The sequence below is a fragment of the Apodemus sylvaticus genome, chromosome 6 (assembly GCF_947179515.1).
Source record: "Apodemus sylvaticus chromosome 6, mApoSyl1.1, whole genome shotgun sequence".
Classification (NCBI taxonomy): Eukaryota; Metazoa; Chordata; class Mammalia; order Rodentia; family Muridae; genus Apodemus; species Apodemus sylvaticus.
In genome coordinates, this window is record NC_067477.1 from 135,427,343 (window position 1) to 135,453,263 (window position 25,921).

At 54.1% G+C, this 25,921-nt stretch overlaps 1 protein-coding gene across 1 annotated transcript in view; it reads left to right on the forward strand.

Moving 5' to 3' along the window:
* Ttc7a (tetratricopeptide repeat domain 7A) overlaps positions 1-25,921 on the forward strand; it is a 101,819-nt gene that overhangs the window by 41,639 nt on the left and 34,259 nt on the right. The window contains exons 9-15 of the mRNA XM_052186524.1: positions 6,334-6,471; positions 7,031-7,114; positions 11,261-11,365; positions 16,756-16,873; positions 17,807-17,864; positions 19,020-19,092; positions 23,537-23,697. Of these exons, the coding sequence (XP_052042484.1) occupies positions 6,334-6,471; positions 7,031-7,114; positions 11,261-11,365; positions 16,756-16,873; positions 17,807-17,864; positions 19,020-19,092; positions 23,537-23,697 (737 nt within the window). The remainder of the gene's footprint in view (positions 1-6,333; positions 6,472-7,030; positions 7,115-11,260; positions 11,366-16,755; positions 16,874-17,806; positions 17,865-19,019; positions 19,093-23,536; positions 23,698-25,921) is intronic.

Here is a 25,921-nt window from a genome sequence, read left to right on the forward strand (position 1 = left end):
AAGTGCTGGCATTAAAGGCGTGTGCCACTGTACCCTGGCTTGCCCTTTCTGTCTTAAGTTGCTCTTGTCACATATACCACCACTACCACCACCACCACCAAAGGCTTCTTGTAGATCAGAGCCAGGACCAGAGCTCAGGTGACTCTCCTGCGAGGTTATTGACGCCACTGAGCCAGATACCCTAAGCTTCCCAAAGTCTTAAAGCAGAGGCTTACTAGATTGTGGCCCAGTCCTGGTGCTGGTGAATTTCCCTGAATATAGACCTTTCTCCAAGCAGCCTTTCCCTTTTTGCCTTGAGAGTAGCCCACTGACCTGTCCAGGAGCAGCCAGGCTCCACTCCGGTGGCTAAGTCCGGTCCTGGGAAATTCTCTGTAGTGTGCTGGGTAGAGGAGCTGTACGGTTTGGTTTGCACAGTTGCTAGGAGGAGGTGCCTCCTTGGGTTGGCTGGTTTGTCTCCTCTTGCCCACACCAGACATTTGGAAATGAGGGACTGGGGGAGAAGAGTCGACAGTAGCAACCTTAGAGTCCCATCTACAGAAGACCCTCCCCCTTCTCTACACACGGGCCCCCAGCTCAGCAGTCCCCAGAGGTCCTCCCGGCCTTCCTTAAACCCTCCTTCCCTCCGTGTATGTTCTTTTTATTTCCTTCTGTTTTGAGACAGGGTCTTGTTCTGTAGCTTTTATGTCTGAGTTTTGTGTATGTGAGCTTGTAAGCCTCGTAGTGTGATTTCAGAGCGCAGAGGACAACTCGCGGAAGCCAGGTCTCTCAGTCCGTGGGTTCTGGGGATTAGTCACCCCTTCACTCACTGAGCCATCTGCAGGCCCCTTATTGATTGGCTAGAAAGCGGACTGCGGTTTGTGTTAGGTCTTGCTCTGACCCTCAGTTCCACCCCAAGGGTCCATGAATTTTCTTCGTGGCCTCTGTGCGCCTGAGGGGTTTCCCTCACCTTTTTGCTGCTGACTAGATGACGGCCTTGTAGGAAAACCTCTAGAGCAGCAGCTCGCAGCCTTGGCTGGGACTTTGCAGAATCTCTCAGACTGACTGCGGTAAAAGCCACTGCAGTGCAGCCACGGCCACTGTCACCGCTGCTCCTCACTTCAGGACGTCCAGAGCCCCACTGGCAGAGGACATTTGTGGGGTTTGGTTTTTTTTGAGTATTGTAGCCCCACTTTTATGGTTGGGAGCTCAGAAGAGTGGTTGTGTAGGATCTATGCGCATGCCTGCTGCCAGCATACGCCTTTCGTTCTGAGCTAACCTGTGTGATAAGAAGAGGGAACTTGTCGTCAAAGAGATGAATAGAAATCGCCAATGTTTTCCCATAAGGGGTTTGACTTATGGCTGTGTGAAGATTTGTGCTTTGGACCCTGATCTGTGTCTTTAGGGCTTTTAGAGCATCTCACATTCCACTCACTCGGATGTACACACCCACCATCCACTGTCTGTGCACGCATGCGTCTGTCCGTCCGTCCACTCCCCCACAGGCTATGCATGTGCTCAATCACATAATTTTTCTGAGCAGCTGTACTGTGCTGGACCATGCTAAAAGCACCATGGGTAAAATGAAGACACTTTAAGGTCCTTATTCTCGGTGTCCGCTCACCTCGTGCAGTGAGGGTTAAAGCCGGCTGAGTCTTTGCTACTGTTTTTGTTGAGGAGGGGAAGAATTCATTGCTGGTGTGGCCTCTCAGAACAGAAAGGTACCAGTGTCTCCAGACACAGGGACCAGCTCTGTGGTGCAGCTCTGTGCTGTGCCAGTGCCAGGCACCTGGTTATGCTGATCCTGTATTTGTCATTGAAAACTAAGTACGATTCTTCTCTCCCTGCACCTGTTTCTCATCAGTAAGTTGGAGTTAATAAAACCTCCATGGAAGGCGTTTGGGTAGTGCCTTCCTTAGGGTTTCACTGCTGTGAGCAGACACCATGACCAAGGCACTCTTATAAAGAACAACATTGAATTGGGGCTGGCTTACAGGTTCAGAGGTTCAGTCCATTATCATCAAGGCAGGAGCATGGCAGCATCTAGGCAGACATGGTACAGGAGGAGCTGAGAGTTCTACATCTTCATCTGAAGGCTTCTAGTGGAAGACTCACTTCCAGGCAGCTAGGACTAGGGTCTTAAAGCCCAAGGCCACAGTGACACAGCTACTCCAACAAGGCCACACCTCCTAATAGTGCCGCTCCCTGGGCCAAGTATATTCAAACCATGACAGGTGGATAAGAAAATGATCAATGTGTGTTTCGCCCTGGGGTGGGGAAAACCTCAATTCTGACTTAGTTACCTTTGAAAACATGTAGGTTTTAATCTAGTTGGAGATTGAGTGCATTAGTGTGTTGTTTTAAAGAAAGGGGCTTCCTAGACAAGGTTCCTCCATTTGGGACTCTTCAGATAAGAAATGGTGTCCCAGCTTTTGACACCTGGTTTGTTCAAAGGCGGACAAGGCCTTGCTCTGCAGAAGGCTGTCAGCTCAGAGCCCATGGTTCAGTACCCATGACAGGAAGACTGTGACATCTGCCACAGGAACTGTGTCACTGGGTAGATGAAACCTGTCACAGAGCACGCTAGGTCTTAGCTCTGTGGACCGGCAGCACAAGAGCTAGTGGTAATTATGTCTGCCAGTGGGGACACCAGCAGGAGCCAAACATGACAACATGATGTGTCCCCCCCCCCCCGGGGGGGGGCAGTGTTCCCAGGTACGAATGCTTCCCAGATGCTTCTTTCCGGGTGACTGTTGGGCGGCCAGCAGCAGGTCCTGAGGCTCACTCACTTGATGGAGAGGCTGTCTCGGCGCAGCCTCTGAGTAGGGCTTTGGGCAGCTTGCTTTAGGAACTGTTCTTTGCAAGGAGACAGCACCCAAGACTTTACTGAGGAGGCCCTGTCTGCATCTTGCTTTGGTTCCTTCTTCGGCAAAGCCAGCCCAAGGCCTCCAATACTGTCAGTCAAGACTGTTCCGAGAGGAACCTGGAGCCCGGACAGCGGCTGGGGTGAAATCAGAAGGGCAGTGTTTCAGCTGGTTCTCTGCCCTCAGTGTGGATTGGTCAGTTTACTCAGCCTCCAGCCTTCAGCAGTCATCTGTAAAGTGGACGAGAGTAGGCAAGAGGGCTGTGGGAATAACCAGGGGCCATTCAGGAAGTCTTCCATTTCCGCCTCTTAGATGGGCACTCTGTCTGGGTCCAGGATTAAGAGGATGACTGGACTGGGCAGAGGTGAAGGGCAGAGGTGAAGGGCAGAGCTGGCCAAGCCGCAGCCAGTGCAGAGTGGGAACTGTCAGGACAATCTACTTGGTGTTGAGGAATGCATGGGTCCTGGTGTGGCGTTTAAGTATTCATCTTCGGGCCCTCAGGCCTCCTCTGGGAAGGTTATGTTTGTCCCGCTGCTGCCCGGGTTCATGAGCCAGATAAATTGATCGGAATGAGAGCTCCCTTCCTGAGAGGGTAATTCGCGGCTTCCACCCAGAGGGGAGCCTTAACCAGAGCCTCAACCCAGTGAGCCCAAGGAAGCCTGCCTGGGGAACCGAGCTCTCTTGTGTCTGTCTCAGGGCGTTTGTCCCAGGAGCAGTGGGGGGTCCTGATGGGTGCGAGCCATAGATGATGGGAATGTGGCTGGTCTCCTGGCAAGCTGAAAGCTCTTGTCTGGGAGAGGCTATCCTGGGACAACCACCAGAGAGACGGGTGAGGACTGGGACACCTCTGGGGTGTCCTGCCTAAGGACTAAATGCTTGACTTAATAAGGACAGAACATCCCACAGCAGGAGCTGAAGGCTGGGTGTGGATGTGGAGACACGGCAGTGGGCAGTGCGTAGTAGACAGGCTGGGCGGGAAAACCCAGGGAGAATAGTCACCGTGCTCCCAAGAACAGCACAGAGGATGATGGACGGGAAGACAGCAGTAGCTGTGTATTTACACTAACAAGCATGTTCGCCTGCTAGCTGCCTTGGGTCTGGAAATCTTCACTGGATCTTCACTGGTCTTCCTGCTGAAACCAGGACTCAGGCTGTGTATGTAGTCAGAAAAGGGAAAGAGTGGACTGGCTCTACCTCGGGACAGGTGTGACGTCACCTGTGTGGCCTAGGGTCACTGAGCCCAAGGAAGCGGAATGGGGAGGCTGGGGCGCTCCTGGGGAGGGACTGCAAGCCTAGTTGTGCGCTTCCCCCCATCTCCCCCCCACCTACCCACCCCCCACCCCACCCCATCCCCCACCACCACCACTACCGCCACTGAGACTTGTTCTGGCTCAAGCCACACAGGAATTCATGCTCCTTTGTGCCTCACAGGCCAAGTGCCCAGACTTCCCTTTTCTCTGCTCCAGTTTCCCCACCCAGCTTTGTTGCTATGGTTACATACCCAGGCTCTGCCCAGCAGCCGGCACTAGCTCGGCACATTGTAGGTTTTTTTTAATCCTGCTCCCAACGTCCTGGTAACAGCAGGGCAGACCTCTGCTTCCAGCTGTCCTCTGGTAACCGTGTTCCCCTCCTGCACAGCAGCTCTAAGGACCCCTGAGCTCTAAGGGTCACTGCCGTCAGCCCTTTGAGGGGCCAGGTCATCAGGAGCACATGCCCCATCTTAAGTGTCATCTGCCCCGATCATAGCCAGTTCTGGAAATCTACCCCCAATGCACACATCAGACACACCCAGAGACCTGTCCTTTTAGGGCAGGTTCTAGAGTAGACAAAGAAGGAGTTTCTGGGCCAGCCCCGAGTAGTCTTCCTGGGACACCGCTTGCTCCACAAAGGCGGATCTATGAAGTTCTGTGTTTAGCAACTCAGCCTGGAAATGGCATACCTTGTTACACGGAGTGCTGAGCCGGCTGGGGCTGGGGTCCTAGTGTGACCCAGGGAGACAGAGGGGTCGGTCCACTCTAGGAAAGCAGCTGCTGTGCTGGGAGATGCCACTGGGCTGACACAGAGAACTGCACAGTGACCAAACTCGGTTGAGCCTCGAAGGCAGGAAACGGTAGTGAGTGCTTGGTGGCTGGACAGCAGTCAGGTAGGGAAGAGCAGACAAAGGCGTTTAAGTGCCATTCCGAGGACAGTGGTGTCAGCACACTTCACAACATGCTCCAGACATGGCTTCCATGCGCGGTGGATTGACTCCCCAGTCCTTGAAGTGTCCAGTGAGGCTCCCTCTACCTCAGAGATGCCGCCTTACAGACACCTGGCCTACCCCTCCTCCTACTAGATTCCAGCGCGCCTGTGCAGATGCACCCCTCCTGGATCTCTGTTCTTCATCCCCAGCCCCTCCTGCCCTCCCCACCCAAGGTCCAGCCCATCACCCAAGGTCCCCACTGGGCGCCTGGGACTAAGAGCTGCTGGGGGGGTGGAGGAGGATGGAGGGCCATTGCCAGGGTGAAGCACAGGCTGTGTTCCCACATGGCTGTGTGGGCGGCTTGCAGCGGAGGGAGAGGATTTCTTGGCACTTTCCCTTCCTTCACTGTTTGCAGCTCCTGGCTGGGCTTAACAGGCTGGCTCCTGCAGCGATCTCTCTGAGGATTTCCCACCATTCCTGGTACCTTCTCCCAGGCATCCTCTCCCCGCCATCTGTGTTTCTTGAGGAGGAGGAATACAGATCACCAAGGAGCTGCACCCCCCACCCACCCACCTACAGGAGGGAGGGCGGCTCTGTGCAGAAGCAGTGCGGGTGACTGGTGGGATGCTCAGATTTCAGGGCCAGGCTCCTGCGTTCTCTCTGCAGGCCAGGCCTCAGTTGACATGACAGCCTCTGGGAACCAAAGTAAGCTCAGACAGGGAAGGCAAAGCTAGGTGAAGACTGTGCGGCTGAAGGAGAGGGTGCCAGGAGGTACCAGCACGAGTGTGGGGCCAGTTTTGCCAAGCAGAGTCCCAGGCGTGTATGAGAGTCACTTCGGACCCCCTATGTCTCTGCCCCGCTGCTGCTCTGGGCCTCACAGATGTTGTGACTGGTTAGGTACTCGTGGATCCTGGAAGAAGGAAGAGTGAGCGTGAGTGGGAGAGACCCCGACAATATCATGTGTGAAGCAAAGCGGGATGCTGGGTGACAGCAACTGACACGCATTCACGTGAAAGGCGCGTGGCCACAGCGCTGCCCTCGAGGCGTCTAAGTTTGAAATCTTGCAGAGTTCCAAAATGAACACTAGGACCTTGAGCCTTAGGATGACATCTCCCTCGCCTGGAGCAAGGGTCTTGTCTTTGGAGAGAGCTTTGTGGAAACGGGAGGCCGTTTCCAAGGGTGTGGTCAGTTTCCGGGCCTGTGGCAGCAGTGAAATGTGACAGTGGAGTTAGCAGGATGGGCCCCTGTGAGGGCCATCGGGGTTTTTTTTTTTACCCTCATCGTCTTTCCCAAACTACATTTCACCTTCAGGCAACTCGGGACGTGGTACTGAGTCGGGCACCGGAGCAGGCAGAGGACCGGAAAGTGAGCCTGCAGAATGCGTCAGCCATCTACGACCTCCTGAGCATCACACTGGGCCGGCGAGGCCAGTATGTCATGCTTTCTGAGGTAGGGTCAGTCACTCAACCCACCTCACTTCCTGGGAGTTTAGCAATGCACAGAGGGAGTTACAGGAGGTGGCCATTGGTCCTTCCACACTTGCCTTTTCTCAGGCTGGCCTGCCTCTCACTAACCCTGTGACCTCCCGGTCAGTCGCCCCAGCCTCATTCACAGTTCACTGCTGGTGCAGTGGGAGTAATTAGAGACCTGACTTGAGGGTGATTAGGAAGAAGTTGATGTGTGTAAAAAGCGTAGAGCCCTGCCATGCCCCGTGACAATAAACACTAGTTATTTTTATTTTATAAGTCTTATTCCATTTGCACACCAAATGGTCTGAACCCATCCTCGTATCATGGAGGTGGGAACCGAGGACGACAGAGGGTGAGACAACCGGTGTGCAGCATCACAGTGCATGTGTGGCGGGGACCAGATTGTCCTTGTGTTCCCAGGCTGCCCCGCAGCGCTCTGAAGGCAGTGACTTGGGTGGGTCGTGGTTACCCTGTGAGGGACTGGGCCGACGGGCCAGCAGGCCGCCGTGGGGCAGTGCTGACCTTGAGTTCCTCCCCAGTGCCTGGAACGAGCCATGAAGTGTGCATTTGGAGAGTTTCACCTTTGGTACCAAGTGGCCCTCTCCATGGTGGCGTGTGGGAAGGTAAGGTGCGGGGCTCTGGGGTGGGGGTCCCTCCCGTACGTGCAGAGCAGCGGTTTCTCAGAGTTTGGTGCTGGAGACGTTGGTGTTGATTGGGAACCGTGGCCCAGTACCGGGGTGACTTTCTGAAGTGGATGGGGAAGACTCTGTTCCTGTGCCGGTGATGGCGCGCGTGCCCATGCACGGGTATGAGTTTGGATGTTTCTCCCTTTCTGTGGTCCACCACAGAATGTTTGCAGCACATGTGCTGTTGGCTCTAGGAGAGGGGAGCACTGTTCCTGCCCCAAATAGTTTTGAGTTGGGAATGAGCCGAGGATGGACAGCTGCTGGTCAATGTAGCAAGAGGCACCTGGGTGGAGACAGCAGAAGGGCCCAGCTCTGCCCTGAGCCAGGTAGGCGGGCATTTGCCCTCCATCTGCCCAGCCCCCGCTCCAGCATTCCCGATTTTTGCTCAGATCAGAACTACGCTTATGTAAGCCTCTATTTTAAGCAGAGACATGAAAGCCTTTCCGGAGCTGGGGGCTGTGGGAGATGTGTCTGAGGATGCTATGAATGCGGAAACAAGGTGGTCTGAGCTCGCAGACTGTTCCAAGAGCTGTAAATACCCAGGTCCCTTTCTCGGGGCTGAGGGAATCCCTCGCCCCTGCCCATCTGTGCCACATTCCATTTCTAGCCCCACAGCCTCTGCGAGGAGGGCCCTCCCAGTGTGCCACCGCCTCCACGGATGGGGGGGTGCCAGCCAGCCCTGGGTCTCTGTGGTAAGACAGGCCAAGGCCTGGCAGGGAGGGGAGGAGGACCAGGTGCTGCAGGTTTGTCAGACTGCAGAGCCACCGTCAGGGAGGAGGCGTCCTCTGCTGGGCACGGCTCTGCCCATCCCTTCTCCATCACAGGGCCCACCTCCCAGAGCATCTCAAAGTCACAGTGTGGGGGCTCTGCTCATCAGGATGCTGTCAGAAGTCTAGGAGAATTCCTAAAACAGATGGGCTGGCCCTGCAGGGTTAGAGGGGACCCTCCCTAGGAGGGGACAGTGAGATGAATGGAGAGGTGAAGGACAGCAGGGACTGCAGGCAGAGGGGAGTGTGAGCCAGGGGGAGGGGCCAAGCGGCAGTGGGGAGTGTGAGCCAGGGGGAGGGGCCAACCGGTGAGCAGGAAGAGGTTCGCAGGACTTGGAGGAACCAGTGTGCCCAGGGAGTAGCAGTAGGCTGGGCTGGACCTGATGGGGACCTAGCACCGTGGGGCAGCTCCTTCCTGCCTCCCCCAAACAGGAAACACCTTTAGCCTTAGAATAGCAGAGATGAGGAACGGCCTAGAGCCCTGTACTGCTCTATGGGCTGTGGATTTTTTTTAAGTTACCTTCCTTAAAAACAAACAAGCAAAACCACAACAAAACAAAAGAACAAAAACCTATCCATGGAAGCGAACTTCAATTTTGAGAAAGTTCTTGGAGGTCCCAGCCTCAGGAAAAGGAACCACAGATGTGTGGGGTCTCCCCCCTCCTCTGGGAAGCCATCCCCTCCCTACTCTGGCTCCTTCAGGATCCAGCAAGGTGGGCGTGGGAGGTGGAGTGGTTAGACTCCTCACATCTGAGCCTCCGTAGGCAGCAGATACTGGTCTCCCAATGCACCAGTGCACTGGGAGATGGTTCGAGAAGGTGTGTTCCAACCCTCCTGAGAATCCTGCATGCCAAAACCCTTTGCCTGAGGATCCTGGCAGACCTCAAAGGAGTGAGTGGTCAGAGCTGGCCTTTGCTGAGCCTAAGCCCCAGGTTCTACCTTCCAGAAGGTGCGCTGGGCACATATAAATATGCCTGGTGTTTTACCCCACAGGAGTAACGGATGAGTTCTGTGGCATGATTTAGGTCGTTCCCTCTCTTGGTCTCCATGCGGCAGTAGCATTGGCTGCGTTGCTAGGTAACCAGCATGACAGGAAGAAAAAAAAGAAGCCTGCTGCTCCTACTGCTGGGTCCTCAGATGGCTCCTTAAATAGCAGTGTTTTTTGGTCTGCAGGGGGGTGGGGTGGGAAGGGATGGGGTGGGGTGGGAACCAGTGGGTGGATTGTGGAGGGTCAGGACTAGAGAATCCTGTGTTCTCAGGATGCAAAGGTCAGTAGCTGAGGAGAAGCCTGGGGCTTGCTGGGGTGTGTGGATGTAAGGACAGTGGTCACAGGAGAGTATCTCTGAGGAGGTGGGCCCTGGCAGCTCCCACACAGTCCTCCTGGGTGCAGTCCACACTGAGATCTCCTGTTACGCCTGTTGTTTTCCTGGCTTTGAGCTTGTCCTATCTTAGAAAGATGGGGGATTTTGACATTTGTCTTCCTCTCTGCTCCCCTGCTTTCTGTGATCTCCCGGAGGGCTCCTCTGTCCTTGTCTGATTCCATCACCCGAGCCCTGCGCTAAGCCAAGGGTAGGCCCTGGAAGAATATACCTACAGTTACTGGCACTGCTCTGCTTTCTTTTACTTAGAATAAAACAATGGAGACTGAAAGATTTGTAGTGAAAAGAAGCTTTGTTTATTTGCCTCGGTAGTTTTGGAGCTCAAGGTCAGGGTGCCAGTCCTGGCCACCTCAAGGCAGATGACATACAGGAGTGGAAACAGGCAGGAGGTAGAGCAAGACAGGAAGCCACATGGGGATGCACTTGAAAGTCTTGCTCATTTCATACCAGTCCCTTGCCAGAATTATGGGGACAATATCCAGTTCTTTTAGGGTACACACAGTGACCGTTAAACATCCCCCATCTCATTATGGTTCTATGACTTGGGGTGACCACTCTGAGAATGAAGCCTCCAGCACACGCATCCTTGGAGAACACACTCAGAATGTATGCAAACCATAGCTCAGTCAGAGCCCCAGCAAATCCATAACACCCGGTGGAAGAAAGTTCTTCCATAGATGGTGGGGAACAGAGAGGTAACCGGGGGCGGGGGAAACACACATTCCAGGCATACCCTACTGCAGGCAGATGAGCCTGCCAGAACCCCCCTTTCTTTAGCAGCACCCCCAGAGTTCCTAGGGGAAAAGAGCTAGGTCAAAGGAGCTGAGCCCACAGTAGTGCCCAACATGTGGTAGTTGCTATAGTCACACACGTATGCCTGAGGGCCGCGGGTGATTTGGAGCGTACATGCCAGGATATTACTGTTCTTTCCTTCAGAAGTGTTAGTGTCTCTCTGTCTCTCTCTCTCTCTCTCTCTCTCTCTCTCTCTGTCTCTCTTGGAAACCAGCTTTTTCTGGTTAAGGTCATCATCACAGAGGCCATAACGTAGTGTTTAAGAGTTAGGCCCGGGCTGTGTCTGACCTCTTTCTTGGTCACCTGCGGCCTTTGAGCCAGCTGGTTGACCGCTCGACCTTCCTCTCAGCTGTGGCTGCCTGTCTGGTAGGGATGCTGTGAAAATCCATCATTCTCACGGAGAAGTTAGCAAACTCTCTGAAGGGTCAGTGGGTTGGTCAGTTTGAACTGTTGGTGGCTAGTCTGTCTCCGCCACTCCGCTCCATGTGGTGTCATGCAGCACACAGACAGAGTGAGAGTAAACCAGACCTTATTACAGAAACAGGCAGTGGGTCAGACCCAGCCTGTGGGTGCTTTTGGCAGCCTCTGACGTAGAAAAATACCTGGAACGTGACAAAATATGGACTATTATCTGTCATTCCTAATCGGAATTGTTGACATACCTGTCAGGGCCTGGATACCCTTCCTTTCTGACTCCCTACCTCTCCTCAGCAAATCCTGGGTGAGTCCTAGAGTCCTGAGGGGTCTCAGCTTCCCATCTGAAGTCTTCCCACTGTCTCACCTTCCTTTGTACATCTGTCCATCTGCCCAGTCCTGGTTCCAGCTCTCTTCCCCAAGGACAGGGTTAGAGCCCCTGTCTGTTCTAAGATCTCTGTGTTCTCACCTGAGTCTGTTCTGTTTTCACGTGGGGTGTTTTCACGTGGGGTGCTGCCACGTCACCAGAGTGTGAGCTTCGTGGTATCCACTCTCCAGTGGAGGGAGACAGGGCTCAGAGGACTCACCTACAGTGAACACCATGGCGACTCCTCCCATTGCTCTTTCTGGGATACAGAGCAAGGCCTGTTGGGAATACCCCCAAGGGCATAGGGCACCTTAGGCGTGGAGACGGAAGGTGGCCTGTGACTGTTCCCTCCTCTGCCCTGCAGTCAGCCTACGCCGTGTCGCTGCTCCGTGAGTGCATGAAGTTGCAACCGTCGGACCCCACTGTGCCCCTGATGGCTGCCAAGGTCTGCATTGGGTCCCTGCACTGGGTGAGTAATATGGAAGGCTAGGGCTGGCGGAGCCGGGTTTGATGACCTCCTGGGAAGGACTCTAGCAAGTGGGAATGATGTGGGGGTGTTTGCAGTAGAAGTCAGGAGAACCCACTAACCTCAGTCTTGACAGCATAGCCCCGACTTTCCCAACTGGTATCTGACTGTGATCCAACATTGAAATGTGATCTTCAGAGAGTCAAACAGACAGGAAGTAGGAGGGGTGGAGTGGCAGGTAAGACCTCAGAGTTACCTAGACCCACCTAGAGGTGGACCGGAGAAGAGGCTGTAGATGACTCCATACCCATAGAGAAGGGTAGGAGTCGGAGTCAGCCCTAGCCTGAGACAAACAAAGATGGCCCCACTGCAAGCCTCTTCTTTGTTCTTCCTGAACCCCTAGACTTTCCTGGATTCTGCTCTCTGCTCCCCACTTCTGCTGAGGCAGCTGTTAGGAAGAGACTAGAGCTTCAAGGCTAGCTCTGCTCAGCTGATGGCCTTTACTGGGGCTCTTGACAGTATCCCCAGAAGGTCAGTAGCTTGAAGCAGTGAGAACACAGAGGCCTGGGGTCCTGAGCTCCAAGCCTTTCAAGGGCTCAGATCCAGGATACTGGACCCTAGAGAGGGCTGTTCTGACTGGCAACTGTCTTCAGATAATCTTCACTCTGGTCCCAGTCAGCTTTCTGGTGTGAGGGAGAGTCCCTTCTCTATACTCTGTGTGACACAGAGCGAGCTCATCACCCCTCACACCTGTAGGCTTGCACCCCGCACATCTATCCTCTCCAGCAGGCTGGGGAGCCCTCATTCCCTCCTCTGCATTCTGAATCCAAAGCAAGTGCCTACTCTGTTGTGGGTGGCATGCAGCTGCAGGCTGCAAGGCTGTCACCTGCAGAGTCCCAGGCCAAATCCTTGCAGCCAAGGGTGCTGGGAGCTGAAGGTGTGGAGGGCTGTTTCCCAGCCCCCAGCTCAAACTCCTTATTCCAGGGCGTCTGAGAGGGAACCTTGGGCTCATTCCTCAGATGAAGCCTAAAATACCCATGCCTCTAGGAGCAGGGCTGGGGGCGGGGCACATGTGCGCCCCTGAGCTGCCAGCTCCGAGGAGCTGTGTGGCCACCAAAGGCGCCCTTGCCAGGAAGCCCTAAATTTAGGTCTTCCCGCCGTGGAGGAGCTGTTCCCTCTGCAGCATAATTACAGTGATTATGTGCATTCAGATTACATGGTAATAAAATTAGGATCAAATCAGTCCAAATTGAAATCAGATGAGTTAGGAGCAAAGTAATCAATGACAACGTAAATAGAAAAGCCCAAACGGAAGGAAGCTTAAACATGGAGGCTTGTCATCAGAAAATGGGAGAAAGGCCGGCTGTCCCCAGGGCCTGAGGGTAGTCTGAGTGCTGCCTGTCAGCAAGGCTCTTCAGAGGAGCAGGGATGAGGCTGGGCTGGCCAGCCTTCCTGACTTAGACACCTCTGCCCCCTCTTCTTTTATTACAGTAAGTTTCCATTTGTTTTTGTTCTGTGTGGCTGTTTTCCCTGCAGGTATGTCTGTGCACTGTGTGCACGATGCCCACAGAGGCCAGAAGGGGGCGTCAGATCCTCTGGGACTGGAGTTACAGATGGTTGTGAACCACCATGTTGGGGCTAGGAATCTAACCTAGATCTTCTAGAACAGCCAGTGCTCTTCTGCTGAGCCATCGTCTCAGCCCCACTTTGGACCTCTTAGAGTCTGGTTTGGACTCTCCTTGGGCGTGGATGGAAGTGTGGTGCTTCTCCAGAGCAGAACTCTGTCTGAGGCCAATGAGTGGTGCTGGCGAGTGACTCTTCCCCTGCCCTCCAGGAACCGGGTCTCTTCCCTGTGACCTTTGCCTAGTGTTTCCCATTAAGTATCTTCTGCACTCGCTTTGCCTTGCTTCCTCAAGGCACAAGGCAAATTTGGGGAGCAGATAGAAAAGAAGATGTAGAGGTTTTCTTGGCGCCCTCCAAACACGTTTAAAACTGATTTCATTTTAAAAGTTGGAACCTCTTCAGGAGACTTGAGGACAGGGCATGCGTGCAGACTGTGTGCCACGCAGACAGCTGACGGGGCTGTGAACTAGGACGTGGGTAAGCTCACTGTGCACTGTGTGTCTCATGGGGTCTGTAGCCGGAGTGATGGAAAGGAGAGGGTTCAAGTCTTTTAGTCACTCACTCACTAGCTTGTGTGACTTAGAGGGGTGGTTGTTCTCTTTGTATGTGCCTCAGTTTCCTCATCCGCAGACTGGGAGCTGGTGTGCCCACTGACCTGGTGGCTGTGAGTCATAGGAGACGGGGTGTCGTGTATGGCACATGGCAGGCCTGTGACAGATGGTTGCCACTGTTGTTTACAGCGCCTTCACAGAAAGGATGGTTGTGCTTTGCTTTCCAAGCCCAGGGGCATGGGGTGTCTGTCTCGAAGCAGGAAGCACACCAGCTCTCTCGCCACTGCCTTGTGGAAGTTTGAAAGTGCCTATTACTCCCTGAAGAAAAAAGCAGACTTTCCACAAAGCAACTCCAGGCCCTACTGGGAGGGGCCCTGGGGAAACCGGAGGTCTGTGAACAGAGCTTGCAGTCTTGAAGAGGGGCTCCCCCCAGTCCTGGGAAGAGAGGAGGCAGGTAGAGCATCTGAGGCAGTGCGAGTGAGCAAGTGAGCGAGGCTTCAGGGGAGGGAAGGCAGCCCTGACCCAATAACTGTGCCAACTCAGCTCTGAGTCTGAGGTGCAGGAACCAAATTAGGAAACCCTCAGAGACAGAAGCTTGGGAAAGCACACAGTGTTTCCTTCGTTGCGAAGAGGAACCACCCCGTCGCTGTGTGTTGTGTGCTGTGTGTTGTGTGCTGTGCTCTCACAAGTCAGGGAAGGAAACTGAGAGAGTGCAGAGGGGAGCTGTGAGCCCCTCCAGCCGGCCTGCGCTGGAGCCACACGCAGCTCTACCATTTTTACCATTTGCTGACTGGCTGACCTTGGGACTGGGGGACACAAGAGCTCCCTGTGCCTCATAACCTCCTGCTGTGGTGCTCTGACCTGGCTGTCGGGCCTCAGGCTCCTTAGATATCTGGAGGCAGGGAGGGCCTTCCCTAGATGTCCATGGTCACTCTGGGCAGGTGTTAGGAGACAGCATCGGAGTGGGGTCAGGAGACAGCACTGGGAAACCCTCATCTACAAATATTCTGGAGGACCACTGGCTGCCTAGATTGGAGGCGAGGAAGAAGTGTCTGAAGTCTGGACCTGAGGTCCCCAGCAGGAGGCAAACAAGGGTAGAAATAGAATTGGTCAGCCAAGAACCATATATATGCCACAATACATAGTCACTGCCGTCCATCTTGACGGCACACCAGACATCACAGTATCATGGCACCAATCCTCCCAGCAGCCCTCTGAGGGGGACACTGTTGTCCAGGTTTATAGAAGCAGGGACTGAGGCCTGCAGGATAACCTCAAAGGGCTGGAGGCCAGCCAGTGTGCCCCGTGCTCCGCCCTCATCACCACACGCTCTGCCTCGGTGAGGAGAGTCGGGCTGGTTCTGAGTATGGTTGGGGTCCTGGTACTTCAGAGCCAGGGTGGCAGGGCCAAATTCTAAAGCTTTCGGATTGCCACATCTGCTTTAGAGGAAGAGAGACAGGACCTAATAAAACATTTTGTTTCTATTTAGTTTTCATTTTGCTATGACAGAATCCCCCCAGTTGCTAGCTAAAATATCCACGTCCACTAATACTATGTGTAATTATTGTATTGTACATTAACTTAATTGGAATTCGTGCAATTTTTCCTTTATAATTACTGCAGTGAGTCCACATGCAGAAAGCCTGCCTTGTGGGTGGCTCCAGAACTCAAAATAGTGTTGGCCCTGTAGGGTAGGAACTATCCTCAGGCTTGGGAATCTTCTCAGTTCTGGCCCAGTGGGTACCCCGCCCCTTCAGGTTTTTTAGGGTTTTGTTTGCCTTCTTGCACACACATGGCTCAGGAGAGCTGTGTCCAGGCTGCGACTTTGCTCCAGGGCTAACGGGGCTCTGGCTCAGGCAATCCCATTGTAATCCAAGCAGAGAGACTTTACCTGTGCACCCTCCCCAGCCGTGGCCGGCAAGCAGAGCCGCCCTCCTTATGCAGGGGAAATCACCTTAGGTATTTGTAGGATTGGCCACTGCTGGAAGCCAACATGAGCGTGGATCTCACCTGCGCTGGACTGCCTGTGTGATTCTCTGGCTGGCTGGAATACCTGCGGTTGGGTGTGGCTGTCTGTCTGGTGGTGTGGAAGTGTGTGTGAGTGGGAGTGAGATGTTAAAGGAGGCAACCCTGCATTCCTGGGAGCCCATGCCCTGGGTGACACATGGACATGCTGTTACGCTTTGCACATAGCTGGCTTAGGGTTTCATTGCTGTGAAGAGACACCGTGACCGAGGCAACTCTCGTAAAGGACAACATATAACTGAGGCTGGCTTGCTGGATCAGAGGTTCAATCTATTATCACAGCAGGAAGCACTGCAGCGCTGGCAAACATGGCGCTGGAGGAGTCAGAGTCTACGTCTGGACCAATGGCAGCCAGGAGGAGGGTCCTGTTCTCCACGAATGGGCTGAGCTTGAGAATTAGACTTTAAAGCTCACTTGCTCGGTGACATACTTCCTCCAACAAGGCCGTATCCCTAATAGTGCCACTTCCCATCGGCCAAGCATATTCAAAGCACCACAGGCACCTAGGGAAGATACTCAAGAATAGACCTAGCCTTAGCGCCCGCCCTGCACCCTAGCCAGCCTCGCTGCTGTGAGGGTGTCCATAAATTCTGCCTCCTGGGCCTTCTTCTTGTGTCCCATGCGGTGTGTGATTATGTGTGCCCATGTGGCCCGTGCCAGTTGGGCCTTTTCCAACTGGAACAGTCTCCTGCTCCCAGGACAAAAACAGCCCAAGGCCTTTTTCCCCTGCTCAGGAAGGGAGGGAGCAAGTCCTGGACTAGCCTGTGGCAGCCTGCCTGCTCCGCAGGTTGGCCGCGTTCAACAAGGCACGTGTTCCCAAGGCCCCAAGGCCCAGCGAGCACCAGGCTGGGCTCCCTGTGTGCAGAACAGGCCCTACAGAGACCACGTGAGGAGAGCCACAGCTACTGGCCTGTTTGGAGCTCCTGTTCTCAATGCAGCAGGCTTTGGGGCCCTGTGACCTTGCACGCTGGCTCCTTGGAGGGAACAGGTCCAGGGAGGTTTCCTGATAGATGAACAGCTGGTTCTCCTGCTTGGTCGTATAGCCTGGATAAGTCCCGCTGCCTATAGCTCCAGTTTAGGGAACTGCTCTGTTTGTACTTGCAGCTGACAGTGTCCCAGGTTGGTGACTGTGTTGCCTTCCCTGCTCAGAACAACAAAGCCCACCCCAGTGACCATTCCCTCTCCTCTTTGCAGCTGGAAGAGGCAGAACACTTTGCCATGGTGGTAATTGACCTTGGAGAGGAAGCTGGAGAGTTCCTGCCTAAGGGCTACCTGGCCCTGGGCCTCACCTATAGCCTGCAGGCCACTGATGGTGAGTACCTCACTGATGGTGAGGACTGTCTGCCTGCCTGTGGATGTGGCTTCCTGCTTCCCAACTGCCTCCACAGCGTCTCATTCTACTAGCGATCGGTCCTTGCTTCTCCACACAGACACGCAAACTCCTCTGGGACATGTGCATGCACAGATACTCCCTGCCCCCGCACACGCGCACGCACACACATACACACGTGCATACACATCTCTAAGTTCCAAGAGTTTGCACTAGTGCTCAGACAATCACTAAGGTGCCATTCCTCCTCATGGGTCCAGTCTGTCACCATGTAGGTGCTGCCTGACCACACTGCCTGTAGCGCTTCCTGTCTAGAGTGCCATCCATCCTTCACCCCACGGAGGCTTCCTTCTGCTCCCCACAGGCCTGCCTGTACCCTCGGCCCTGCAGCAATCCTCTAGGATCTTTGGCATCCCTCGTCGATCATGACACAGTACCTACAGGAGTATCCTGTGGTTCTCATCCTACCTGCCCTGAGCCATGGGCTTTGTTCCCAGCCATTCTAGTTCAGCCCGGTGCCTCCCCGATGAGCAGACGACTCTGCTTTAGTGTCCTTGAAGTCTGGAGGGGAGGAGGTGATGAACCCATTCAGATTTTGCCTGCATCCCACAGTACCTGCTCCTGTGTGTAGCCTCCAGGTTCCCTTGAAGCCATATAGGACAGTCTGGTACTGGTTGTCTTCTGCCCCTCACACATTAGGATCTCCGGGCATTCTGGCTAGTCAGGTAGCCGCCAATCCCTTAGCTATAGTCTGCAGTTATAGGCACAGCAGTCTGTGTCTCGCATCATGTTACCCAACCCTGAGGTACCCATGGGGCCTTGATAGGGCCTTGCCAAGTTCCTGTGCTCTGGGGATGGGCCAGGGAGAGATTTGCTCCTTTGTAGTGACCCCTCAATCTATCCTGTCTCCGGCAGCCACCCTGAAGTCCAAGCAAGATGAACTTCACCGCAAAGCGCTGCAGACGCTGGAGAGGTGAGGAGACCTAGCCTTTGCTTCTTTGCATGCAGAATGATAAAATGGAGGGTCCCTCATGCAGCCTCACTCTCTGAAGTGGACGCGTCTGTCTCCCTTCTATGGATAAGGAAACCAAATTGCCTGGAGGTCACCCAACAGGCAGGAGTATGTTGTTGTGGTCAGGTGACTTTGCCCTTAACCCAGGGCACTGGAGAGGCCTGCTGCCAGCTCAGAGCTGAGTTTCTACATCCGTCAGGCCCGACCCTTGCTCCTGGGGCTTGCAGGCTCCCGCTGGTGTTGTGATAAATGACACAAGGCAGGAAAAGCAGCCTGTATGGCGGCAGTTCTCAAACCTGTGGGTTGCCTCGGGGGTCTGTCGCCTTGGGGTTTGCATGTCAGATATCTTGTGTATCAAATATTTACATTGTGATTCATAACAGTAGCAAAATTACAGTTGTTAAGTAGCAATGAAGTAATTTTATGGTTGGCGGTTGCCATAACTTGAGGGACTGTGTTAAAGGCTTGCAGCATTAGGGCTGCTGAGAACCATCGAGTCCTTCTAGCCTCTGCCTGAGCTTATCAGAGCTGCAGGGACCCCCCACCCACAGCCTGGACCTCACAGAGATTTCCCTGATTCTGGAGTGAAGAAGCCAATAAGCCTCCTTCCTCAGTCCCCACCTTGATCGCACCCAGCCCTCCTGGCCCCACCCATGTGCTCCGTCTAAGCCTTCATCCCCCACACAGAAGGTGGTTAAGTCTCCTTGTACCATTTTGATTGGAGCATGTGACCCAGTAGCCTCCCTCTGGGTCAGGTTGGTCCCCAGCCACAAAAGCAAGATCTTCCTGTCCTAAATAACACCTGAGGCTTCCCCACTTTGCCCACCTGCCCGACAGTGCTTCCTGCTCAGGCAGGAGGAGGCCTGCTTCCTCCTCAGGACAGTGTGCTGTCCTTCAGCAGGAGAACCACAGTCAGGCTGACAGGCCAGGCAACATTCACTGATGTCCCTCCATCCCTGTCCTTCCCTTTCCTTGACATCTGTCACCTGTCTGAGCCATCGGCTGACATCTGAGGGGCTGGCAGAGTCTCCTACCATATTGCCCCCAGCACCCAGCTCAAGGCTGGCACGCTGCTCACTTGGTAGTGACTGACTTCTGACTCCCTCTCCCCTGCAGAGCCCAGGAACTGGCACCCGATGACCCCCAGGTTATCTTCTATGTCTCTCTGCAGCTGGCGCTCGTCCGACAGGTGTGTTGCCACAGTTCCTAACCCTCAGATCCACGGGGCGTCTGACCTCCTCTCTCTGTCCCTTGGTGTCCTTATCTTTTGTGTGAGCATCTCTGTGTGAGGGGTCTACTCCAGATTCTGTCAGTGTGGTTACACCTCAGCCCTCTTAGGTAGGCACACAGGAAAGGTTCTTCTGCACCCTGACTTTTCTTAGAATATTGCAGTCTGAGAAACAGGGAAGTGACCACAACATCATTGCTTGTGTCTTGCACCCTACCTACAATGCAGGGAAAGAATGATTGGCACACAGGGGCTGTTTCTGAGTGACTACTGTGTGACCCAAAGCTCTCTCTTGACTGTAGAGACACCACTGCAGGCCCTGACCTGGGGAGTTCAGTAGGGTCCTTCTACCCACTAACTACCTTTGTCCTACCAAGACCATCACCAGCATGACCACCTGGAACTCTCCAGGTAGACACCCCCCCCCTTTCCCAATAGACATCCATGAGGTCAGTGTCAGGATACCCCAACCATCATAGCACCCCCTTAAATCATGCCTTCCAGAGACTCTGGCTTTGTGCACCCTTCAGATTTCAGCCTAGTACTCTGGTCATCTCTGATAATCTTGACCCAGTGCATGCCTCTCACACACCCTGACTGTTTAGGGACTACTGTAGGTGGCCTGAGACCCCAGTACAGGTCTCCTTTCCTGCCACTGGGAAATATGCTAAACTCCATGGTGCCGGGAGAAGGCCTCATAGACCCTGTCTACATCTGGGCCTGGTGTGCAACCTGCAACCCTGACACTTGAAAGGCTAAAGCAGAATTCTGAAGATTTGGGCCAGTGTGGGCTACTGATGGAGTTCCAGGATAGTCTGGGATATACTGTAAGACATTGTCTCAAGAAACCAAGCAAAAGAGAAAAAGAAATCTACATTCATACAGAAACAGCATCCCACACAGGGACATGACCTCGTTGTATGCCTGAGAAATGAGGCCTTCCTAAGCCCAGGAACTGGTGGAGCCAGGGGGTCTTTACTCCAAAGTCCATACTGCCCCAGCCAAGGAGCGCTGGTCCATTTGGAGCTAGGACCCTGGGTCCCTGCCAGGAGGCGAAGCTCACTTCCATGCCTGCCTCTGAGCAGCTCAGCTGTGTAGTCTGGCCCAAGGGCAGTGGGACTCTGCCTCCCGCCCTCCTTCCCCGTGCCCTGGACTCCATGCCTGTCCAGCCTGACTTGTCAGTCTGAGCCCTGCATCTTCCTCTCTGAGCTCTGAGCTGCCCAGTGTCCCTCCCATTGCTCCTGCCTGCCGGCTGCTCCTCCTCCCGCTTCCTCTCACCCTCCCGCTTCCTCTCACACGTCTCCTCTCCTGTGACTCACGCATCACTTCCCCACCTCTGCCAGATGCCCACCATGCCGACTCCCAGGCCTTGGCCTAGGCCCTGTTGCCGCATGTCTCTCCTCCGGAGACATCACTCCGCTTCTGGAAACAGATGGAAAGTTACCTGAGACCGCTCTATTTTTAGCCATCTGTAAAGGAACCTGGGGCTTGTCTTGCCAATTTCGTTAAGGATAAACCTTTGGTGGCGCGTTTTTAAAGCTCTTCAGTTATTCGCCTGTCCTGATGACTAGTGCCCATCTTCCAGAAGCAGTGCTGGGCAGGCCAGTGGAAGCTGGGACTCAGTTTCCTCAGGGACACCACGTCTAGAAAGTCTCAGAAGTTTGAGGGCCTTGGGTGGGTTCTTAAGCGAGAATCATCACCCATTTGGGTCTCTGTAACCTTCTGGCTGTTTCTGCCTAGAGCGTAGCTGGCTTCCCTGATCTACACCATCTGGGGATTTGGACACCTAGGATATTGGGGTCTGTTCTGGTGAATCACTGGGCAAGACCCGACTTGGAGAGTTACATAAACTAAGATGGTAGCCACCCCAATCTTAGCTGCTGCTTCATGTTCTGACCTAAACACAGTTCTAGACCTGACACTTGGTGCCTGTGGCCTCCTCTGAGAGGATGAGGCTGGCCCTGTGGGAATCCAATGCACCACAGGGAACATGGGAGGCTGGTGTAAGCAAGACTCCTTGAAGACTCAGTGTGGGTTGCTGGTAGAACACATGCTTAGCATATGAGAGGCCCTGGGTTCAGTCTCCACAGCACTAAAAAAAAAAAAAGAAAGAAAGAAAGAAAGAAAGAAAGAAAGAAAGAAAGAAAGAAAGAAAGAAAGAAAGAGAAGAAAGAAAGAAAGAAAGAAAGAAAAAGAGCCCTGTTGTGGACAGGCCTAATGCAAAAGTAAAACAGTTGCCAGTGGGCACTCGCCCTTGGGGTGGCAGGAAGAATTCTACAGTTCCTTTGTGGCGGGGCATCTTGGGAGGCTTAAGGAACCAGACAGGTGCACTGTAGGGTGTGTATCACACCTCCACCTCCGGCAGGCAGCCTCGGGTTGCCTGTCTGACTACATCCTACTGCAGAGGAAATGCAGACCAGAGGGGCATTCCTGCCACCCTAGGTACCAGCAGAGCAGTGGAAGGCTGGGGCCCACACGCTCCGCCCACCCCCTCAGGAGCCAAAGCTTTTGGCCCTGTGAGACTGTGAGCGGGAAGGGTATTTCTCCATCCGTGTCCGGTAAAGTTGTTTTCCTGCTGTGGTGAGCATGAACAGAGTGGCAGCAGAACCTGGTCTGTGCTGGGCTTGTTGTAGCCAGCATGCTGCCTAAACAGACCGTCCTAACCCTCCTCCGTCCTGCCTGGTGTGAAGTCTCTCCCAGTCCTCTCTTCTGGTTATGTAGCCGCAGTGTCCGCCACCGGTTAGGTAGGTGACTGAGGGGAAGGCGAGGGACTGGACGGGCATTCTGACAGGAGCGAGGCCTCGGGAGGAGGGCGCCATTTACTGAAGCAGCAAGGAGAAGCAGCCACATGCCTTCTGGGAACTGAGCGGAGCTGGACAACCAGTTTAAGGGGGAAGGTTATGGGCTAGAGCCGCCGTCGCATCTGAACCTGCAGCTCAGGAAAGTTAGCCTGCACCAATATTCTCAGCCTGGGGTTGCAGCCACCACAGGGGCTGCATATCAGGAATTAGGGTTCATTACAGCAAAAAATGAAGTTATGAAGTAGCAATGGAATAATTTTACAGTTGGGGTCTGTATTAAAGGGTCACAACATTAGGAAGGCTGAGAGCCGCCACTGCCCTACACTGAGCCCCTCATTAGCAGTCTGTGTGGGCTTAGCAGCCTGTGCTAACCAGCTCTGAAATGCCAGCCCCTCAGGATGCAGAGGCTTAAACAGAAAAGAGGTTAAAAGATATGCACACATGTCCAACTGCATGAACCCTACCAGTCTGCAGTCTGAGTAAGGCACATGCCTGACCTGCAGGAACCGGGATTACAAGAGGCAGGAGCTCCTGGGGATAAGAGACTCAGGTCTTTCAAATTGACAAATAAGGTGTTGCTTTCTCTAACAGCAGATAGTCCCCAAACAGCATGCTGTTTTGATTCAAATAGCAGGTGGCAGCTAGCCCCAGGTGCCCGGGAGCAGGAGCTCACCTTTGCATGAGTTTGCTGGAGGAGGAGGAGGTAGGGACCGGTGGCCTCACATCAGGACAGCCCCGCCTCCTGGTAGGAGCGTGTTTCCATCGGCGACTCTCAGACTCCTTAATATTTGTGGAAACTTCCCAGACCCTGTGAAGGGTTCTCAGGCCAGCCCACGTGAGGAGAGGCCCCTGAACTTTCTGACCTCTGTGGTCCAGCCAGGGGAAGGACGAAGGTACTTGGTGAAAATGGATGAAGGGAAGCAGTGTCCACAGAGATCTTACGAGATCCATCCAGAGCTGAGCTGGGCTCGATCCATCCAGAGCCTTCCTCAACACAGGAAACTATCAGATTTTTCCCAGTCCTAACTCCGAGCAAGGATTTGGCAAGGCAGCAGAGCCAGGGTTGTGTCATCTTCCTTGCCTGTCTATCTGCAGGATTCAAAGCAGTGGAAGCCTGTAGTCCTTCACTCAGGAAGAGAGGCCAACCCAAGCTGTGGACACTGGGGCTTTGTGGCAGCAAGTCTGCCCCTCCTGGGGGAAAGGCTTTGCCTCACCTGTGATAGCTTCTCAGCCTCCTTCCATGGCTTCCTTGTCCCTGATGAGATCTAGCCTCATCTTCCCTAGCTAATCTTACTAAGAACAATACTAAGTTGAAAAGCACAGAGTACAAAAACCAAGACCGCCATCTAGCTAGGCTGCACACTGCCTTTGGTAACGCCGCACCACCCACCTGGAGCGCCCCTGAGTGGCCGACCCTGTTGTTAGCCAGGCTCTGGGAAGGGGCTTCCCCTTGCCGCAGGCAGCCTATACCTAAGGTTCCCTTCTCCTTGCATTCAGGACGCTTGCTTGTGGGGGTCCCAGGCTTACTTGAGTGGGGCTCAGCCACTTCAGGCTGGGGGCGGGGGCAGAGTCTGCGGTCCCTAAGCGAGCGGTCTCTCCTGCAGATCTCCAGCGCCATGGAGCGCCTTCAGGAGGCCCTGGCCATGCGCAGGGACGATGCCAACGCCCTGCACCTGCTGGCGCTGCTCTTCTCTGCCCAGAAGCATCACCAGCACGCCCTGGATGTCATCAATATGGCCATCTCTGAGCATCCTGAAAATTTCAAGTGAGTCTCCTGGGGTCACGGCTGCGTGGAGGGCTGGCTTGGTTACCACGCGGCTGCCTGTGTGCACCTCAGCTTGTCACGTTGCTAGCCAGTACACAAAGTATGGTGTCCATTGCATAGACACTTTGTGGGCAGAGCGGCAAGGAGGCATAGGAAGGAAGGGCAAGGGTCTGTGGCATTATGCCTGGTGGAGACCGGTGAGCCTGTGGGGTTCCTGGGCCCTGCAGAGAGGCTGTGGGCTCGGAGGGGAGAGCTGTTAGATTGTATCTGTGCAGTATAGCACTTCCTTCCACCCAACCCGCTAGTCCTGATGGTCATGACCCTAACGCAGCCAGCCAAGGATGAAATCCTAAAGCTGCATCCTTTTCTGGAAGCTGTGGGAGTAGGCGTCTTCCTTCAGGGTGGCCCTGGCCCTTCATATTTACCACATCAACCACAGGCCCTGCTTCTTGGAGCAGCGTTCACGTTGCACTGGGTCAGGTGGGGTAGGATTGGGTCTCTTTCCCCCACCCACCATAAAGTGACCTACTGTCATCAAACCAGGACAGCAGGGTTGGCCAAGGCAGAAGCCACGCTGGCTCTATGAAGAGAGCCAGGGGAGATCAGGTGTGATGACCCCCGAGCCTCTTCCCTGCTTCTCCTTGCCTGGACTGTCCCGCTGTCCGTAATCTAAACCCCCCAGCCCAGTCAGATCCTCTCTACATACCCCACTCCCCTGCCCTAGTGGGTCCCGGCTGTTGTAGAGTGTGGAGCACGCGTCTGCCTCCATAGCTCCTCCTTGTGTAGGGGGATCGCTTGGGTTCTGAGCCTTGCTTCATCCAGCCTTGGAGAAATGATCATTCAGTTTATAAGACACTCTAGGGATTCTTAACCACACATCAGCCAGGTATGGGCAACGGGAAACCAGGTGTAATACAGCAATACCAGGTGGTAGTTTTATTTTATTTATTTTTAATTTACACATGTGCAATGGCACACGTGTGGATGTCAGAGGACACCTCAAGGTCATCAGTTCTCTCCTTCTGTCAGGTGAGTCCTGAAGATGGTACTCAGGTCTTCTTTACCCAAGCTCAATTATCTTCCCAACCCTGTGGGTTTTTTGTGTTTTTGTTTTGTTTTGTTTTTTGTTTTTGTTTTTTTAAGATTTCTTTATTTATTTTATGCATACACCACCATTGCTCTCTTCAGACACATCAGAAGAGGACATCAGACCCCATTATATGTGGTTGCTAGGAATTAAACTCAGGACCTCTGGAAGAGCAGTTGGTACTCTTAACCACTGAGCCATCTCTCCAGCCCTCCTGTGGTTTTTATATTCAGTAAAAATGTTCAGAGTAGGCCTCTGCTCTCCGCAGTGGTACCTTGCTTTTCCCAGGCTGTGCTCACCCGCCTGGTAGGTCCTGACTCACTGCCACTGGGTCTGTGTCCTAGTGTGTGTGCCTCCTCGTGCCTGCACGATCTGTGTGTGCAGGCACTCTCTTGGTTGGGCTAAGTGGGAAAGGAAACACTCAAGAAGAAAGCGTCGAGCTCTTGACTGGGAAGGAAAGGACTGTTGTGCCTGAGCAGAGGCACTAGAGAGCAAGCGCTTGGCCCCGAAGCATGAGGTGGTGTTTTGGCTTCGAGTCCTTTCCAAGCAGATCTTCCATGAAAACCCAAATGTGAAGGGAGAGCAGCAGGGTCACCCCTCCCATCCCTGGCTCGCCCACCTCGCTATCAGCATCTCCTCCTGACCTCAGCACTGAATGCTCTTCTGACCCAGTGCAGTCTCCCTGGCCTGCTCTAAGAGGCTGTTTCCCTTGCTGGAAGTGTGCCTGAACCCCAGGCTGTGTGAGGTGCTTCTGGACCACCCCGCAGGAAGGTGCTCCCCCCCCCTTCACTCTCATGGTCCTGCTAGGGAATGCATTGGGTGTGAGTGAGCCCCACTGCTCTGCCCAGCTGCACTCCTCTGGTGCCTGTCCTGCTCTCCCCTCCCCGAGTGTCCTCACAGGCAGATGGAGAGGTTTGGGCTTTGAGATGGGAGCTTACTCCCTGCCCCACCCCTTCAGGAGGAGCCCCCGCCCCCATGGGTGTACATGAATGAGAAGTTTTCTATTCGCAAGGAGATAGCTTTCAGCAGGCTCAGGACCCCAGAGACATGGTGACGCTGGTGTCTGTCATTGTGCACCCTGACTGTCCTCACTCCTGGGGCTTTCTTCTTCCTCTCCCTGCCTGGGAAATAGTGTCT